Consider the following 20,214-nt stretch of genomic DNA (forward strand, 5'->3'; position numbering starts at 1 on the left):
TTTAAACACCGAGTTTAGTCACAGGGAAATAAAAGTTTCCTGCTTCTTTGGCCACATCAGGTCCCACAAGGAACATTAACTATATCAGCTACACCCTTGCTAGTGTTGATACAAGTCAGTGGTGCTGGGCCACTACTTCAGTACCTTCTATTTCACCTTTAATCCTGTTTCAATGAAGTTATTCTTCTAATCATGAAACACAGCAAAGAAGGAAAGAGAATTAAATGTGATTAAACGTGGCAAAGAAATTTAAAGAAGCAACATCCCATTCGATCCAGGCAGGCCTCCTGCAGCAGAATCTGAGGCTTTTCATTAATTGCAATTCAAGATGCCCCATGTGCTGAGGAGCAGCCCCTCCCTAGCAGAGCTCTCAGCCTGCGGTTACTTAAGAGAAGAATAATGGGGTGGATTGCTGTACCCAGATAAATCACAATCTGCCATATCCAGAACCCGAACTCCCGAAAGGGAAACATACCTGAGGCAGTGAGAACCAGTGACAGAAAAGAGGAAGTGAAGAAGATAGCAAAGGAGAGAAAAGCCAAGAGGGCCTTGATGTGTGCCTGGGCACTGGAACTGTGAAAGCCTGAGATGGAGAAGAAGACCTTCTTGGTGTGTCTTCCCAGAGATGTAATGAGCAAAACCGTGCCCGCAATAAAGACAACAGTAGGGACGGTCCAGGTAACAATTTTCAAAGGGAAGAGGTAGAACCTCTCATACATTCTCACAGCATTCCTAGTGACATTCCAAGATTGCAGACCCCTCCTTAAATAGTTCTGATACATTCTCTGGTTGCCTATGAAAAATAGAACGGTGGTAAAGGTAGAGAACCCCAGAGAGCTGAGTAGCATCCAAGGAACCAACCCAGATACATTCCGCTTTAGCCAGAGGAAGACAGGGTGGGTGAAGGTTGCGATTTTCACACAGTAGAAGACACTGAGCCAGGTGGAGAACCACAGTGTTGCCGAGTTCAAGAAGTCCCACTGAACGGCCAGGAGCTGGAACACAGGGCTATAAAGGAAGGTCGTTGGATTCAGGAAAATGTAAATGTTCTTACTAATTACCACCCATTGCAGGCAGAAGCGAGAGGTCCCCAGGCTGACCAATAACTTATCGCAGGGTGACAACGTTCTCCGCAGCAGCCACTCGCTGCCCAGTGCCGCGATGATTAAGCCATTACCTACCAATGCCACCAGGAACAAAAGGAATAAAATAACAACGCAGATGAGGGCTGTCTTATCAACCACCTGAGGTCCTGGAACCACGTCCTCTCCCCTCATCTCTCCTGCAGACTTCAAGGTCTCTTCCTGTAAGGCGGTTCTGGAAGGTCCTGGATAATATTGGTCCCTCCAGCTGCCCCAGTACAGAGGATAAAGTCGAGGATGTGGGCTATCTGAGGAGGGTGAAGAGGTATTTTCTTCTCAGAACAGATGCAAATATGATTAAGGCTCAGTTTCAGAAGTCTCGCTGCCTGTCCATGAATTTGCCTGTCCTTCCTCTGTCTGCTTTCTGCCCGTGTCAACACTAGCATGGATACTGTATCAGGTCCTTGCATTTAGCATCCCTCATGCGGGAACTTACACCTCTCTAAGCTGACACCGAAGACATGACCACACACCAGCTGGCCACTCCATGAGGAAATCTGGTGAGCACACCCCGATCTGACAGTCGGAGATCACATCCATGGTTGGTGGTGTGTTCTGGGCACTGTTCTAAGTGATCTTTGTTGTCCTTAGTTCTCACAATGACCCTATGAAGCAGGTGACTTTAGAAAATTCCTTTGACAGGTATAAAACTGAGCAACACTTCTACTTAGGTTAACTCAAATCCTATTACTTGTGGGGACCATTATTATCAAATAGAACACAGGAGACAATTATACATAATAAAGGATTTCCTAGGTGGTGCTAGTGGTAACGAATCTGCCTGCCAATGTAGGAGACGCAAGAGGTGCATGTCCAATCCCTGGGTCAGGAGTATCCCCTGGAGTAAAAAATGGTGACCCACCCCAGTGTTCTTGCTTAAAAAATTTCATGGACAGAGGAGACTCACGGGTTACAGTCCCTGGGGTCACAAAGAGTCCGACGTGACTGAGCACACGATGCACCTGCAAGTGAATTTTAAACCATATTTTCTTAGTGACCTTTAAAGGGCAGTTCTGGGCTTCCCTGGGGCTCAGCTGGTAAAGAATTCTCTTGCAACGCAGGAGACCTGGGTTCAATCCCTAGGTTGGGAAGATCCCTTGGAAAAGGGAAAGGTAACCCACTTCAGTATTCTGACCTGGAGAATTCCATGGACCGTATAGTCCATGGAGTCGCAAAGAGTTGGACACGACTGAGCGACTTTCACTTTAGGGATTTCCTGGTGGCTCAGATAGTAGAGTCTTGACTGCAAAGTGGGAGACCCGAGTTCAATCCGTGAGTTGGAAAGATCCCCTGGAGAAGGAAATGGCAACCCACTCCAGTATTCTTACCTGGAAAATCCCATGAACGGAGGAGCCTGGCGGGCTACAGTCCATAGGGTTGCAAAGAATTGGATATGACTGAGCGACTTGACTTTCATTTTCAAAGGGCATTTCATGTAGGAAACACTCTATGACAGCTATAACACCAATCTGCTATGGCAAGAAGAGCCCTGGGCTAGGGTTAAGGCAGGTGTTAGTCCTAGAGACATCCATCGCTGTGAGTTACTGGCTCTGTCAGTAGGTTGAAGCATCATCTTTTCTACTGCACAGGATAAGACTAGATTCTAAAACTAGAATCTCAGTTTTCAGAGTAAAAGAAGACATTAAATAATTTAATGATGAAATAAATGAAGCATCAAGTTTTAGATTAAAGCTCTCTCCTAAAGTCACAGTTAAATGGAGGAAAGACCAAGACCCAGGATGATTCCAGGACCAGAAATCCTTACATAGTTAGCAGGACATCTTGTACTCCTATCTTCTTCATCCCCAGATGAAGTCAGAAGACCAAGTTTTGAGTCTTGTCACTGTCACTATTTGGTGTAATTGTTCTGCAGTTTGTGAGTTGTCTGCTCAGTGGCTCTATGGTGAGGTTAATGGTGACCTCCTCCAAGAGGGCTTATGCCACAGGCTATGTGACTCAGGTCTGCTGTACCCAGAGCCCTTGCCCCTACAGCAGGCCGCTGTGCTACTGGAGAGGAGTGGAGAAATAACTCCAGGAAGAATGAAGTTCAGTTCAGTTCAGTCACTCAGTCGTGTCCGACTCCCTGCGACCCCATGAATCGCAGCACGCCAGGCCTCCCTGTCCATCACCAACTCCCGGAGTTCACTCAGACGCACGTCCATTGAATCAGTGATGCCGTCCAGCCATCTCATCCTCTGTTGTCCCCTTCTCCTCCTGCCCCCAATCCCTCCCAGCATCAGAGTCTCTTCCAATGAGTCAACTCTTCGCATGAGGTGGCCAAAGTACTGGAGTTTCAGCTTTAGCATCAGTCCTTCCAAAGAAATCCCAGGGCTGATCTCCTTCACAATGGACTGGTTGGATCTCCTTGCAGTCCAAGGGACTCTCAAGAGTCTTCTCCAACACCACAGTTCAAAAGCATCAATTCTGCGGCGCTCAGCCTTCTTCACAGTCCAACTCTCACATCCATACATAACCACAGGAAAAACCATAGCCTTGACTAGATGGACCTTAGTCGGCAAAGTAATGTCTCTGCTTTTGAATATGCTATCTAGGTTGGTCATAACTTTTCTTCCAAGGAGTAAGCATCTTTTAATTTCATGGCTGCAATCACCATCTGCAGTGATTTTGGAGCCCCCAAAAATAAAGTCTGACACAGTTTCCACTGTTTCCCCATCTATTTCTCATGAAGTGATGGGACCAGATGCCATGATCTTCGTTTTCTGAATGTTGAGCTTTAAGCCAACTTTTTCACTCTCCTCTTTCACTTTCATCAAGAGGCTTTTTAGTTCCTCTTCACTTTCTGCCATAAGGGTGGTGTTGTCTGCATATCTGAGGAGACAGAGCCAAAGCAAAAACAATACCCAGTTGTGGATGTGACTGGTGATGGAAGAAAGGTCCGACACTGTAAAGAGCAATATTGCATAGGAACATGGAATGTTAGGTCCATGAATCAAGGCAAACTGGAAGCGGTCAAACAGGAGGAGGCAAAAATGAACATCAGCATTTTAGGAATCAGTGAACTAAAATGGACTTGAATGGGAGAATTTAATTCAGATGACCATTATATCTACTACTGTGGGCAAGAATCCCTTATAAGAGCTGGAGTAGCCATTAGAGTCACCAAGAGTCCAAAACGCAGTACTTGGATGCAATCTCAAAAGTGATAGAATGATCTCTGTTCGTCTCCAATGCAAAGCACTCAATATCACAATAATCCAAATCTATGCCCCAACCAGTAATGCTGAAGAAGCTGAAGTTGAACAGTTCTACGAAAATCTACAAGACCTTCTAGAATTAACACCCCAGAAAGATGTCGTTTTCATCACAGGGGACTAGAATGCAAAAGTAGGAGGCCAAGAGATACCTGGAGTAACAGGCAAATTTGGCCTTGGAGTACAGAATGAAGCAGGGCAAAGGCTAACAGAGTTTTGCCAGGAGAATGCACTGGTCATAGCAAACACCCTCTTCCAACAACACAAGAGAAGGCTCTACACATGGACATCACCAGATGGTCAATACCAAAATCAGACTGATTATATTCTTTGTAGCCAAAGATCAAGAAGCTCTATACAGTCAGCAAAAACAAGACTGAGAGCTAACTGTGGCTCAGATCATGAACTCCTTATTGCCAAATTCAGACTTAAATTGAAAAAAGTAGGGAAAATCACTAGACCATTCAGGTAAGACCTAAATCAAATCCCTTACAATTATACAATGGAAGTGAGAAATAGATTCAAGGGATTAGATCCGATAGATAGAGTGCCTGAAGAACTATGGACAGAGTTCGTGACATTGTACAGCAGACAGTGATCAAGACCATCCTCAAAAAAAAGAAATGCAAGAAGGCAAAATGGCTGTCTGAGGAGGCCTTACAAATAGCTGTGAAAAGAAGAGACGCTAAAGGCAAAGGAGAAAAGGAAAGATATACTCATCTGAATGCAGAATTCCAAACAATAGCAAGGAGACATAAGAAAGCCTTCCTCAGTGATCAATGCAAAGAAATAGAGGAAAACAATAGAATGGGAAAGACTAGAGATCGCTTCAAGAAAATTAGAGATACCAAGGGAACATTTCATGCAAAGATGGGCTCGATAAAGGACTGAAATGGTATAGACGTATAAACACGCAGATGTTAAGAAGAGGTGGCAAGAATACACAGAAGAACTATACAAAAACGATCTTCATGACCCAGATAATCACAATGGGGTGATCACTCACCTAGAGCCAGACATCCTGGAATGCAAAGTCAAGTAGGCCTTAGGAAGCATCACTAAAAGCAAAGCTAGTGGAGGTGATGGAATTTCAGGTGAGCTATTTCAAATCCTAAAAGATGATGCTGTGAAAGTGCTGAACTCAATATGCCGGCAAATGTGGAAAACTCAGCAGTGGCCACAGGACTGGGAAAGGTCAGCTTTCATTCCAATCCCAAAGAAAGGCAATGCCAAAGAATGCTCAAACCAACCCACAATTGCACTCATCTCACATGTCAGCAAAGTAATGCTCAAAATTCTCCAAGCCAGGCCTCAACAGTACATGAACTGTGAACTTCCAGATGGTCAAGCTGGATTTAGAAAAGGCAGAGGAACTAGAGATCAAATTGCCAACATCCACTGGATCATCAAAAAAGCAAGAGAGTTCCAGAAAAACACCTACTTCTGCTTTATTGACTACACCAAAGCCCTTGACTGTGTGGATCACAACAAATTATGGGAAATTCTTAAAGATATGGGCATACCAGACACCTGACCTGTCTCCTGAGAAATCTGTACGCAGGTCAAGAAGCAACAGTTAGAACCGGACAAGGAACAACAGACTGGTTCCAAATTGGGAGTACGTCAAGCCTGTATATTGTCACTCTGCTTATTTAATTTATATGCAGAGTATATCATGAGAAATGCTGGGCTGGATGAGGCACAAGCTGGAATCAAGATTGCTGGAAGAAATATCAATAACCTTAGATATGCAGATGACACCACCCTTATGGCAGAAAGTGAAGAAGAACTAAAGAACCTCTTGATGAACGTGAAAGAGGAGAGTGAAAAAGCTGTCTTAAAACTCAACATTCAAAAAACCAAGATCATTGCATCTGGTCCTATCACTTAATGGCTCCAAAATCACTGCAGATGGTGACTGCTACTGCTAAGTCACTTCAGTCGTGTCCAACTCTGTGCGACCCCATAGATGGCAGCTCACCAGGCTTCGCCATCCCTGGGATTCTCCAGGCAAGAACACTGGAGTGGGTTGCCATTTCCTTCTCCAGTGCATGAAAGTGAAAAGTGAAAGTCATGTCCTTGAAATGTGAGGCTTTGTTTCACCCTTCCTAATTATTTGATATTTCTATGCCGATGGTGACTGCAGCCATGAAATTAAAAGATACTTGCTCCTTGGAAAAGCTATGACCAACCTAGACAGCACATAGAAAAGCAGAGACATTACTTTGCCAACAAAGGTCCTTTTAGTCAAGGCTATGGTTTTTCTAGTGGTCATGTATGGATGTGAGAGTTGGACCATAAAGAAAGATGAGCACCAAAGAATTGATGCTTTTGAACTGTGGTGTTGGAGAAGACCCTTGAGAGTCCCTTGGACTGCAAGGAGATCCAGCAAGTCCATCCTAAAGGAGATCAGTCCTGAATATTCATTGGAATGACTGATGCTGAAGCTGAAACTCCAACACTTTTGCCACCTGATGTGAAAAACTGACTCGTTGGAAAAGACCCTGATGCTGGGAAAGATTGAAGGCAGGAGGAGAAGGGGACGAAAGAGGATGAGATGGTTGGATGGCATCACCGACTCGATGGAAAAGGGTTTGAGCAAGCTCTGAGAGTTGTTGACGGACTGGGAAGCCTGGTATACTGCAGTCCATGGAGTCGCAAGAGTGGGACATGAGTTAGTGACTGAACTGAACTGAACTGAACAGTCACTATCTATGGATCTTTGGACTAGTCATTTAATCTCTGTGAACCCCTATTTCTTCACCTGTAAAATATGGATCACAAATAAACGTGAATATATTATATGCATATATAGGGATGTGTATACGTAAACTATAAATCTCTACACATTCATAAGAAGTAAGTAAGGTGATGATGACAACTGTTATTATAATGACCTCCATCCCATGGTGTGACAAGTAGTCCTAGAAGAATTCAGGAAAGCATCAGGGGTGCAATAGAGGTCCAAGGCACCAAATATTGGACATGTACTTTAATTAGAGGTAGGTGGAATAAGCAAAAGCCGCATTTTCAATAGCAATGACATTCAAAGAATTTTAAAAAAAAGCAATCAGGTGAGTGCTTACATACTCAGGTGAGTGTAAGCAGGTTAATATGTCACAGGGAGTAAGGCAAGTGGAAATTCTTCTGGGTCAAACACAGCAATGGTGAAGGCTCATGATCAAGTAACAGGAGAGAGAGGGGGTATTTGACAGTACACTCACCTCCTGACCAGCACCATATCCTACCAGTTCCAAGCACAGAACCCCATCAAGAGAGAAGAGAATGCAGATCACTAGCATCTCTTTCTGGTTCCCAGTTTACCTGGGACAAAGGTCCAGGTGGAATTGTTCTTCAAACACAGAAGCCTTGCTGCAGTGAACACTGTGTTCCTGGGGAAAGCTGAGGTGAGCTTAGGTAACTCATTCACTCTGCCTTTCTGAGAAGATGCAAAACTGCGTGGGGTAGAGTTCCCAACTGCTCTCTACCTTGCCACCCACATTCATCTGCGTGGCATTCGGCTGTTTCCTACTGAAACGTGGAGCAATAAAGCAAACTTTGAGCTTATAGCTCTGGAGTCTGACCAGCCACAAACCTCTCAATATGGAAAACTCAATATATTTCCCCATCTGCCTCCTACATCTCCGATGGCTCATATACTGAGAAAGATGCACTGTTATTCTTCAATTTGACTAACAACAATTAGTAAGCATCTCCAATATGCTGTAATGACCCTGTGAAAGGTGCTAGGCTGTAACAATGAGCTGTTAGTAAGTATCTGCCCTGAAAGTGTTTTCATACGCTTATCATAAACCACAAACATTTACTAGGCATATATATACTAAGTGAGAGTTAAGTTAATCCAAAAGGGTGAATAAGCACTTGTATTTTAATATACAGTTGTGTTTTATGGTGATTCTTTTGTTGTTTGTGCTTTCTGTTTGTTACACTTTGCTTTCTCATATTCAGACTTTCTTATCTGGTAGAAGTCAAGTCTGAGAACATTGAAATTCTAACAGGCAGTCTTTATATATATGATCATAAGGGTGGTAAGAGGTAGGAATTCTGAGTAGATTCCCTGAGTGGGAAACAGCTCGGTTCTGTCTCTCAGAGGACAAAAAAGGAGGACACCCAGACTGCGGTTCGAAATGTATGTGTCCTCCTATTTCCATCCCAAGAATTCTGAGAGGGATTCAGTAGCAGCCACAGCCCCTTTATGTGGAAAAGCAAAGACGTGCCTTGTATGTTGAAAGCACAGAGAGATGACATCAGTAAAGGAGGTGGAAGTGTGAGTATGTCTAGCACAAGGATAAGTTTGGCTACAGCAGAGGATTTCCATAAGGGAATGATGGCATATCAGGCTGAAAAGGTAGACTGGGGAGAGATTCCAGAAGGTCTTGAAAGTCAAGATGAGATATTAGCCTGTGTCTTTGGTCAAGATGAAGCCATCAAATGTTTATGGGCTCTTATGAACTAGAGCCTAGGAAAGGGAGGATGAGAACATCAACCACTTAAAAAGTCCTGAAATAAGCCCAGTAGACGTGGCATAACTCAAAAGACTGTGAAAATGCTGCAGAACATGGGAGTCACACGAACATCCCCTTCCCACCCAAGATATTTAAGTTCTGGAGCTCTGACCAAGGGAAAGCCACTGTTCCAGGTGACATCGCTGATGCCTCTGTCTTTGCTGCCTCCACTCAGTCCTCTGTGGCTTAAGTTCCAAAATTCAATCCATGCAGTTTGCTATTGCTTTCCCAGCTCACTCATGTTGCTGCTTTTTTAAAAAAGGAAAAGATTTCTTGATGATAGTTCCAGCTTTCCAGTTTCCTGTGTCCAACTTCACCCTTTCTCTGGGAAACCCTTTAAGCTTCTCTCCTGCAATTTAGGGATCTTCTCTTTTAACACCTTAATCTTCTTTTAAGTGAAAACTCCTCACCCTCTTAACTCATCTCTTCTAGCTCCTCTTTCTCTCTCCTTTTGCCGTATTTCAGCCCTTAGCTAGTATTATAATGTCTTGAGGTATAAGTTTCCCACGGTTCTTGGACAACTTACCATAATGCAATGATTTCTGTTCTGTTATTATTCCTGTTTTGATAAGCTTGGACATATAAACCTGTTAACCATGTGGGGTGCTTTTCCCAATCTTTTCTTGTCTCCTGATCTCCAAATTTTTTTTATAGGAAACTCCATCAGTTGAAAAAAACTATGAACATGAATTCCACCATATGCATATTTATTTAATTATATGCTTGTAATACTCTGCTCATAGTATTAATATATCATAAAATACATACTAAATTGCAATTAAAAAGATGAGAGTAAAAATATATTGAAGTTGTCATATTTTCCTTTCTCCATCCAGTGGATCATTTTGCACACACTCTGATATGCAAACAACATAATTTATAGACTACCATCCTAGACATCAGCATCCGGGGCCAACGTCCTGGTTGAGTGGACAGGAAAAGTAAGATTCTCAAAATTAAGAACTATAGCAAATTCCCTTTGTTTTCCTTTTCTATCTTCTATTGGCCAAGACCTAAAAGCTTTGCCACATCAGACAATTTGCTTTAATTCAACATACAGCAAACACACAGAATCATAGGCAGGACCTATAGTGGCACAAAACTCATATATGCCCTCAGACTTCAACAGTTCAGAAAAGTTCCTTGAGTGGGACCGATCTTAAGCAGGGCACAAAAGAAAAGAATGGCAAAGAATGACAGAGAAAGGAAAGAAGGAATTTCCAGATGGACCAAGACACCAGGCAGCGGGGAAGAGCCTGTGGGGAGACAGGAAGAAGCTTCCTAGGCTGCAGTAGAGGCACCGAGCTCTGAGAGCAGAGAAGGGAGGCAGAGGGCAGTTGATGTGGACGGAACCTATGTCACCATTCAAGTGAAAGTGAAATTGCTCAGTCGTGTCTGACTCTTCATGACCCCATGGACTATAGCCCACCAGGCTCCTCCATCCATGGAATTTTCCAGGCAAGAGTACTGGAGTGGTTGCCATTTCCTTCTCTAGGGGATCTTCCTGACCCAGGGATCGAACCCAGGTCTCCCACACTGCAGGCAGATGCTTTAACCTCTGCACCACCAGGGAAGCCACCATTCAAAACAACGACAAAACAGAAAAACCCTTTAGGCTGACCACAGGACAACTGAGCACCATCACAGCTCTCTGTAAAGGCGGTGCGGACTGGAGAATGTTATTAGGGCTTCTTGTGTACAGAGTGAGAGAGGCCTGTGTGGAAATGAGGCCACCATCCTAGTCCAAGCTGGTTCAGGGGCAGTGGAAGGGACGGTAGAAACAGAGAGGGATGGAAAAAGAATTAATGGGATGTAGAAAGAATGAGGAAGAAAGAGGGAAATGAAAAAGAGTGAAAGCGCCCAAACCTTGTGCATTCTTGCCACTCAGGGCTTGTTTGGTGATAGTAGCTATTGATACTGATAAGTGGAGACAAACTGGTCCTTGTCCAGAGCTCGCCAAAGCTTCTTCTTCAGGGCCTTTCTCAGCTTGGGGCTGCTGTGCATCAAGATGCTGGAGGGCAGACAGATGCCTGCATAGGTCACCACCTCACAGGCCCAGTGCCAGTGTTTCCAGAAGGCTGGGATGTACACAATGATAACCAGGGACAGGAAGTGCAAGGTGTAGAAGATGAGGAAGAAGGCAAGTGACTTCAGGGCCATGGTGTGAGCCCAGGTACTGGGATCACGTGGGCTGGGTCTGCGGTCCTGTATCTGCCCGAGGTGCCGGCGCAGCGAGACCATGAGCGAGAAGGTGGACACCAGGAACAGGAGGAATGGAACCAACCTCATGAGAATTACATGAGGTAGAAAACAGTGCAAATAGACGGCGTGTATGCTACCAGCCAGGGTGTTTCCATGGGAACTCTGGGCAGCCGTCATCTGGGCAAGAATTGTATGCCCAGCAGCTGAGGAGACGACAGTCAGACCAGATAAGATCAAGGAGCCCAGCAGCAGCTGGAGAACCGATCGAGAAATCCTCCACTTTATCCAGAAGACGAGGTGAGAGAAGAGGGAGATCTTCCTGCAGTAGAAGACAGCAAGCCAGGCAGTCAGCCAGAAACTGAGGGAGGTGATGAAATCCCAGGGGATGCCGAAATAGTAGATTTTGGAACAAAAGCCAGAGGAGGCCATGAGGTTGTTCAGGAGGGCCATCCCATGCAGACAGAACCGGGAGGCAGCCAGGCAGGCCACAATCATGTCACTGGCGGGCAAAGTCCGGCTACACGCCCACTCCCCGCTCATCATGGTAACTATGAAGCCATTCTGCAGCATGGCAACCAATGACTCCAGGAAAAAGATGACCTTGAAGATCAATGTGGGCGAAGGGGACATCTTCTCCAGGTAGGCTCTGCTCAGACTCAGCTTCTACTCCAGGTACATCCACAGGAGAGCATAGACTTTCTGGCCAAGCCACTCTGTTGAGACCAAATTCAGAGGCTCTCTCCTTGGATTCAGGCAAAAGCAGAGCTGCCAGCAAACATCATCACCCCACCCCGTCCCCTCCTCCCATACACCCATCACACTTCCATCCGTCCTCCGGGATTTAAAAAGAGGTTCCCTGCGATTGGCATGCAAATCACTCCTAGCTCAATGACATCCTGTCTGTTTACTGCTGCTGCTGCTGCTAAGTCACTTCAGTCGTGTCCGACTCTGTGTGACCCCATGTCTGTTTGCATAACCTTTATTTGCCTGTTTTTTATCAGAGCCAGATGTAGGGAAATGGTAACAGAATAGAAGCTCCAAGGGTGATTGAGAATATTCGTATTCTGTGCTTTATTTCTCACTATACTATTTCTTCGGAGAAGGCAATGGCACCCCACTCCAGTACTCTTGCCTGGAAAATCCCATGGATGGAGGAGCCTGGTAGGCCACAGTCCATGGGGTCGTGAAGAGTCAGACATGACTGAACGACTTCACTTTCACTTTTCACTTTCATGCATTGGAGAAGAAAATGGCAACCCACTCCATTGTTCTTGCCTAGAGAATCCCAGGGACAGGGGAGCCTGGTGGGCTGCCGTCTATGGGGTCGCACAGAGTCGGACACGACTGAAGCGACTTAGCAGTAGCAGCAGCACACTATTTCTTTCCTAACTTTTCCTTAAAAGATGTCCTTATGCTTGTTTTCTTCCCATAACCACAAAACTTCCATGACCCTTCCAAGACCCATCTATACGCACAAGTGGTGGAACACTAAGAAGAGGCTCTGTCTCCCCTCCAGTGACTGCTCTTGTGGCCTAAAATTTCACTGGCAGGCTCCACATTGGAGTTCAAGTAGTCTCGACTCAAAACCTGAGTTTCTCTGATGTGTTAACATCAAATCTGTTAGCCGTTAACACTTTAGCGTCAATGTGTTTAGAAACCCAAAATCAATCATTTCCTAAGAAGCCTCTGAGGATATGCGAAGGAATAGATACATCATATGGAGAAGGCAGTGGCACCCCCCTCCAGTACTCTGTCTGGAAAATCCCATGGACGGAGGAGCCTGGAAGGCTACGGTCCATGGGGTCGCTGAGGGTCGGACACGACTTCACTTTCACTTTCACTTTTCACTTTCCTGCATTGGAGAAGGAAATGGCAGCCCACTCCAGTGTTCTTGCCTGGAGAATTCCAGGGACGGGGGAGCCTGGTGAGCTGCCTTCTAAGGGGTCGCACAGAGTCGGACATGACTGAAGTGACTTAGCAGCAGCAGATACATCATAATGAGAAGGGAAAGACAGAGGAGGTCAACAGGGAGATGAGATCCAGAGTGGACATCACAATAGGAGCCAGGGGAGCAAGAGCTGGTAGGATGGTCAGTGGAGCTGAGAACAATGCTCAGAATGAGCCCTCAGGGAGAGATGGCTATCTGTAGGATAAACCACACACAATAACAATGCTGAAGATAATAACAACCAACTTGTTAGAACATCACCTTGCCATTTATAAAGTGACTTCACGTATGTTACATTTTGCCACTGCCAGCTACACAAAGGGACATTGGTTCAGATCAGCCAACCCAGGGTCAGGTAACCATTAAAAAAGATAAAGTGGGTTTGCAGCTAAAGTGGATTGTAAAAGGCAAGAATGCCTATGCACGTGAAAAACAAACAAAAAGGGGCAAAACGACAACAGAGAGGAGGTGCAGGAAAGCAGAGGTATAGGCAGAGAAGCGGGGAAGATTCTGGAGTCAGGGTCTTTCCGCCCCTCCCTGCCCCGCCCTGAGACAACTCATAGCTAATAGCCTTGCTTCCCACTTTACATAGTCTCACTCAAGATTCCACAGGGGAGTGGTCTATGCGTAAAAGATTTAAAGTAAATAAAACCTTGGTTAACTATTTATAGTGGAGACTTCGGGGGGAAAAAGAGATTATGGCACTTGCTTGAAGAGCTGCTTCATTTTTCTCTGAAGATAATCAAAGAGCAGATCATCCAATCTGATCAATGGTTTTGCAGCACAACTTCAGTGACTTGATTTAGTTCTTTGACGGTTTTTCTCAAAGACAGCAATGAGTGGCTTCTGCATGTTTCACAACATTTTGGCTCTTCTCTGAGTCCTTTGGTGAAAGGCCAGCTTCGTGATGTCATCGAGAAGCAAGTTGAGGCCATGGCACACACACCCTGTTGCGGTCACATGTAACCAAGTGTTCCGGGCTTTCTTTCACAGGCAACCTTCATGTGACTTGCACAGTCATTAAAGCTTATGCTTTGTCAAAAACAGTCTTTCCCAAGACTTCTCCTTTTCTACATTAAAGCCTCTACATAAAATGAATGTTTTCTCCCATTTCAATACTCTTCTATAAGAAGATTGAAAGGATACCATTCTTCAGGTTCCTACTCATCCATCTCTCAGTGTTCCACCAGACATGTCTTAGAGAGGTCCCATGTCTCCAATAAATGGAATATTGCCTACCACATCAGTGAACAAAAGATGTCACTATCATCAACGATTATAGCCACCAACCGTTAACGAGCTGGCAAACCCTGAGAAACTCAGGAAGGAAAACAATACCTGCCATCTAGCAGTGATCAGAGGAAACTTAGAATATGAAAAACACAGGATACCAGCCCCAGAAGCTGAGGTGCGAATCAAAGGAATGATTTCAGTGAGCCCAGACTGTTGCATCTTCCCGTGTATAGAAAAGCATTAAATTCCTTAGCGTGAGATATTTTATTTTGTTTAACAATAACCTTTCAATGTTCAAACTACCTGCCCTTTGTTGCAAAACTCCTAAATATCCTGCCCCCACCCCTTTCCTCATAGCAGTTCTCTCAGGGTACTTGAGATCCTGCTTCCCACACTTGAAGTCCTAAAAACTCCCACCTAATTAAGCAAAACTCTCGACTTTTAGGTTGCTGTTGTTCAGTCACTCAGTTGTGTCCTACTCTTTACAACCCCATGGACTGCAGCACGCAGGCTTCCCTGTCCGTCACTAGGTTGTGAATAATTTTGAACCAACATCCCATTCATGGCCTGCCTCCAAAAGAGGCCACAGGTAGAGCAACACTTTAAGCTGTTTTGAGAACCCTTCCATTACACAAAAGTAATCAAAATACCAAGTGCTTCTCACAAGTTTTGGTCATGTTTCTCCCTTCTAAAAGTGTCTCATGCTTGCAAATAAAACTTAAAAATCCTTTCTTATAGCACAGTTGTCAATATTTTTTTAAGATGATGCCTGAGTCTTCTGTGAAATTATGCTAGTGTCAAACCAGTAACATTGGAAGGTCAGATTCCAAATGGGTGATTCTGAAAAGATCTATTTGCACTTCTTTCATTTTGGTGGTCTACACTTATAAAGGAATTTTTGTGGTTTCTGTTAATAATCTTATATATTTTTTATTTTTTCTTATTACATTCAAATAGTCATTGAGTCATCTTAGAGACATGGGAAAAATACACATTTTATTTGGCAAGTTTTTAAGTCTTTGGACCTTTGAATGACTCAGTATGCAAAAACTCCCATATTCTTCCATAGTTTCATCAGGTAATTGATGGTCTATGCCACAGAAGGGTGGAAAAGGAAGGAAATAACAATGCTTTTAATGATGAGACTGCACATAAATATGAAGCTAAATCATGCACAGTTTTAATGCTGTTCATACACAACAAGCTCTAATTTTCTGACCCTACAGCCTTCCTTTTACTCTTCTATTTAGGGAAATAATTTGGGATAAAACATTGGATCTGATAGCAATCCAGTAAGAAAGAGCATTTTTAGCTCTCTGAATGTAATTTGGGAATTTCCAACATCCTCAGTTAACAAAAGGTATAAGCAAATTGGGCTTCCCTGATAGCTCAGTTGGTAAAGAATCCACCTGCAATGCAGGAGACCCGAGTTCGATTCCTGGGTCAGGAAGATCCACTGGAGAAGGGATAGGCTACTCACGCCAGTATTCTTGGCCTTCCCTTGTGGCTCAGCTGGTAAAGAATCTGCCTGCAATGCAAGCGACCTGGGTTCAATCCCTAGATTGGAAAGATCCCCTGGAAAAGGGAAAGGCTACCCACTCCAATATTCTGGACTGGAGAATTCCATGGACTATATAGTTCATGGAGTCACAAAGAGTCAGACACAGCTAAGCGACTTTCACATTCATAAGCAAGTTAAACATTGCTTAATATTTAGATAAATTTACACAGTTTCCTTTCAAATAAAAGTAACAATTTAAAGTTGTTTTTATGATGATGAGTTTAGCCCACAAGGAGGTACAGAGTCCAATTTTATTCCAAGTCAAAAATTTTTGAATATTTCTTTCTGTCTCTGCCATTTGAGCAAATTGGAATCAATACAACTAATCTCTTAAGGAATAAATCAATGCTCCTTCCATACTGCCATAAACTTCACTCAAATGTCTACTGGAGAGAGAAGTCATGTTCAACAACTTCTACTCTGTGGTTTACAAGCCATGCCTCCCATGGGCTCCAGATAGCAGTGAAAGGGGAAAGGAGAAGTGAGAAGGCAGAGGCACGGTTTCTCATTTTGGAGACAGAACTCCACTGAAAGAAACAAATTTGACACTACAGTTCTAGATCAAAAGTTACTGAAAGGAAAAAGACAGATGGAGTCAATACGTCATCTTTCACTCCCTTCCAAAACTCTTCTAAATTGACTGTAAGAGAATTGTTAAAAAATTATTTTCAAGGCACCAACTCATAATGACAGCACAAACATTTGAGAGGCTGGAAAGTGTAGATGGAAGGGTAAAATAGAGCAGAGCTGAGGAAATTGAACTCTGCGTAGGCAGAAGGGAAAGTCAAGAAACAAACTTTCACTCAGGATTTTTAGCACCAGGAACCATCAAAGAAAAATGGCAAAAATTAGCAAAAAAATCAATTTAAGGTTCAGATTCTGAGATCACCTCTCCTCTTTGGTGTAACTGGACAACCGCTCCTTCCTATCCCAGAAAAACACTGGAGGTATATTTTCTGGGGAGAGTGAAACAGGATCTCTGAGCTGGGTGTATACCAAATACATATGAGGCAAAGATATAGCAAAAGCTGGAAATTTTGGTAGACAAATACTACTCACTTTACAGTGAAAATCAGCAAGCCCCATTCATGAGCTTGGTTCCCAACCAACCTCTCCATCCCTTATTCAACAGAACAGACAATGAGGAGTTTGGGACATCTGGGGAAAGATAGAAGATAAAACTAAAACAAAGAAATAAAGCAGCTACTTGGAGAAAAAAGCAAAGTAAGATAACCCTCCCTCCGCTCCCCAATATCAATATTCCCAGAGAATTAAGAGAAAATGACAAAACCATATAAAATAATGCAATGTTGTTTAAAAGAAACACTCAAATTTTTCAAAAATAGAGCTCTTTTTAATTAAAAGCACATCTGAAATGTAAAACTCAGTAGAAGAGTTGGAAAATAAAATCTAAGAAGTATCTCAGAAAGTACAGCCAAAAAAATATGTAGCTGAAAAGCAAGAGAACACCAGTCCACAATATCCAATGCCCACGTGATAGGAATTTTTAAAGAGAGAGAGAGAGAAATAATAAATGGAGGGCAGCAAACCATCAACAAAATAAGTGAAGAGAAATTCCCAGAACTGAAGAATATGGATCTTCATATTAAAGGATCCACCAAGTATCTAGCATATCATAGTAAAATTTCAGAATACTGAGAAGATCCTACACACTTTAAAGAGGGAGGAGAACACCAAATCCAGAATATTCGAAATTGAGTGATTTCAGTCTTCTTGAAAGCAATTTTTTAAGATAGAAAGCAACGTAAGAATTGTCTCTAACCTAGGCTGTCTATGTGGATATTCAAGTGCAAGGGCGAAATAAAGACTTTTCTGACAAGCCAAGTCTCAACACAAATTTACTTTCTCTGGGAACTACTCTTCCAAAGCGAGTGAGCACACTATGGTAAAAGAAGACATGGGGTACAGACAATGCAAGATCTGAAATAAGAAAGACATATACGAGGCACAGGGATGAATGAAGACAGATCTCAAAATGAACGGAGGCACACCAGGCGTGGGGGCACGTCCATGTAGAAGCAGGGCATGAGGCTCCAGGAGAGACTTTCTCAGACAAATAAAATCTTGGAATATCTGATGAGCCCAAAATTGTTGAGAAAGATTTAAACCACTGATAAAGAGTTTGAGAGCAAAAGCAAACAAAACAAGGCAATTACTAGCTGAACAGAAAGCCAGAGGAAAAAATATTGTTAATACATGGTTCCATCATGAATAACATTTACATAAACATGAAAAGAAAACATGTTTCCCCACTCACCACACTTCTGACATCAAACTGAGGCAGTGGGGTGGTGAGAGAGGGTCTCATACCAACGAGTTTTCCAGTCTCCAGTCGTCATCTGGAGATTTTACAGTTGAATTCTGACAGGGACTACTTGAAGCTAGTGCAGACCCAAGGGTTAAGAGTTTAGTCCCACAAGACTGCTCCTCACTTGTCATCTGTACTTCTGACCAGCCAGCTATAAATTAGGGGCTCCCGCACCACCACTTTAGGTTTAATATATGCTCAGTCACTCAATCGTGTCTAACTCTTTGTAACCCCGTGGACTGTAGCCCACTAGGCTCCTCTGTTCATGGAATTTTCCCAGCAAGAATACTGGAGTAGGTTGCCATTTCATCCTCCAGGGGATCTTCCCGATGTAGGGATCGAATCCACAACTCCTGCACTGCAGGTGTATTCTATACATCTGAGCCATCAAGAGATTTGCTTTAACAGCTCACAGGACTTAAGGGAACAGTTAACTTACATTTATGGGTTCATTATAAAGGATTCAGATGAACACCTAGATGAAAAGCTACATAGGACTGTTTAAAAAAAAAGTCATCAGAGTAAAGTTTAAGATCTAATTGAATAAAAGTTTTTGAAAAAAAGTCAAAAAATCAAATTTTTTATTGAACAATGAATCAGACAGCATGCCATCTATTCCAGCAGAAGAAAAAATTTCCACCCAGCGATAGAGAAGTAAAGGTTTCTAAAAGTGGAGAGGAGGAAGAAAAAAGGAAAATTATTAACAGAAAGAATGCATTGTTTCAGGCAAAGTTGCCCTCCTAAGGAAAACACAAGGGGCCCATCCAGTGGAATATCTCATTATTGTTGACCAGGTGATTCCAGGTTGACTGGTTAGATGTTAAATTTCTGGGAGAGGTTGTAACTGTGGTTAGGTTAGGTATTTAAGTCTTGGTTTGCTGATATAGGGCCTTAACACAATGACTCCATTCGGGACCTGTTTCTTCTTAACAAGACGCGATGCAGACAGGTGCTGAGTGTGGTTGCCCATTGTTCCAGCACACGGGAGGTTCTGTTACGTGGATTCGTGTGCTCAGTCATATCCCACTCTTTGCAACCCCGTGGACTAGAGCCCACCAGGCTCCTCTGTCCATGGAATTTTCCAGGCAAGAACACTGGACTGGGTTGCCATTTCCTTCTCCAGAGGATCTTCCCGATTCAGGGATCAAACTCTCGTCTCTTGCATCCCCTGTATTGGCAGATGGATTCTTCACCCTTGTGTCACCTGAGAATCCCTTTATATGGGTAAGATGGATTAAATCTTTGACCACTGGTGTTTAACTCAATCTTCAGCCCCTCTCCCCTCCCTGAGGTTGGAGATGGAGCTGAAAATTCCAATCTTCTAATCAAGCCTGGGTCTTTCTGGTGACCATTCCCATCCTGAAGCTGGAGCACCCGGTCATTCTCATTAGCATACAGAGTCACTCTTATCACTCTAGAGATGCCAAGGATCTTAGAAACTCCTTTGTCAGGAATTGGGATCAAAGACCATATATGAGAACAAAAGATGCTCCTAGCACCCCTAACACTCAGGAAATTACAAGGTTTAGGAACCTTGTACAGGGTTTAGGAATCCTGTGTCAGGAACTGCAGGCAGGGACCAAATATGTATTTCTTATCATGTCACAGACATAATATTTCAAACACTGAAAACTGATCTAGTCAACATCACAAATTATATTGAAAAGTGGGATGAAAGGGTCTGCCATGGAAATGAAAGAGAGAAGGCATTCCATAGCAGAATGAATGCCTAAGACTGAAAAATCAAAAGTAGCAACGCAAACATTTAGTTTAGAGACAAGGACAGAAACACACACATAAACATACATATGCACACATGTGAAAGCAAGTGAAAGTAGTTGCCTTGGGAAAGGGGGAATGGAAGAAGATGGAGCAAGAACCACTATTTTTAAGACAAATTGGTAGAAATCTGGCTCTTTAAATGAGACATACTATTTTGACGAAATTTTAAGGAAAAGTGAGAAAAGGCAATAAGTAGAAGGCTATAAACTAAAACAGCCAGTGATTCTTCCTTGGTTTTTGTAAATGGCAGTGCCTCTTAGAAGCATGGATTCATTTTCC

General features: G+C 43.4%; 2 protein-coding genes across 2 annotated transcripts; both read right to left on the reverse strand.

Moving 5' to 3' along the window:
* Nucleotides 324-1,277, reverse strand: TAS2R60 (taste 2 receptor member 60). Its single transcript, XM_005679625.2, has one exon. The coding sequence runs from the start codon at nucleotides 1,275-1,277 to the stop codon at nucleotides 324-326; it is 954 nt and encodes a 317-aa protein (XP_005679682.2).
* On the reverse strand, nucleotides 10,789-11,712 carry LOC102185432 (taste receptor type 2 member 143-like). The gene has a single exon (XM_005679624.3). It carries the CDS (start codon nucleotides 11,710-11,712, stop codon nucleotides 10,789-10,791), a length of 924 nt encoding a protein of 307 aa, XP_005679681.3.

The sequence above is a fragment of the Capra hircus genome, chromosome 4, assembly GCF_001704415.2.
Source record: "Capra hircus breed San Clemente chromosome 4, ASM170441v1, whole genome shotgun sequence".
Classification (NCBI taxonomy): Eukaryota; Metazoa; Chordata; class Mammalia; order Artiodactyla; family Bovidae; genus Capra; species Capra hircus.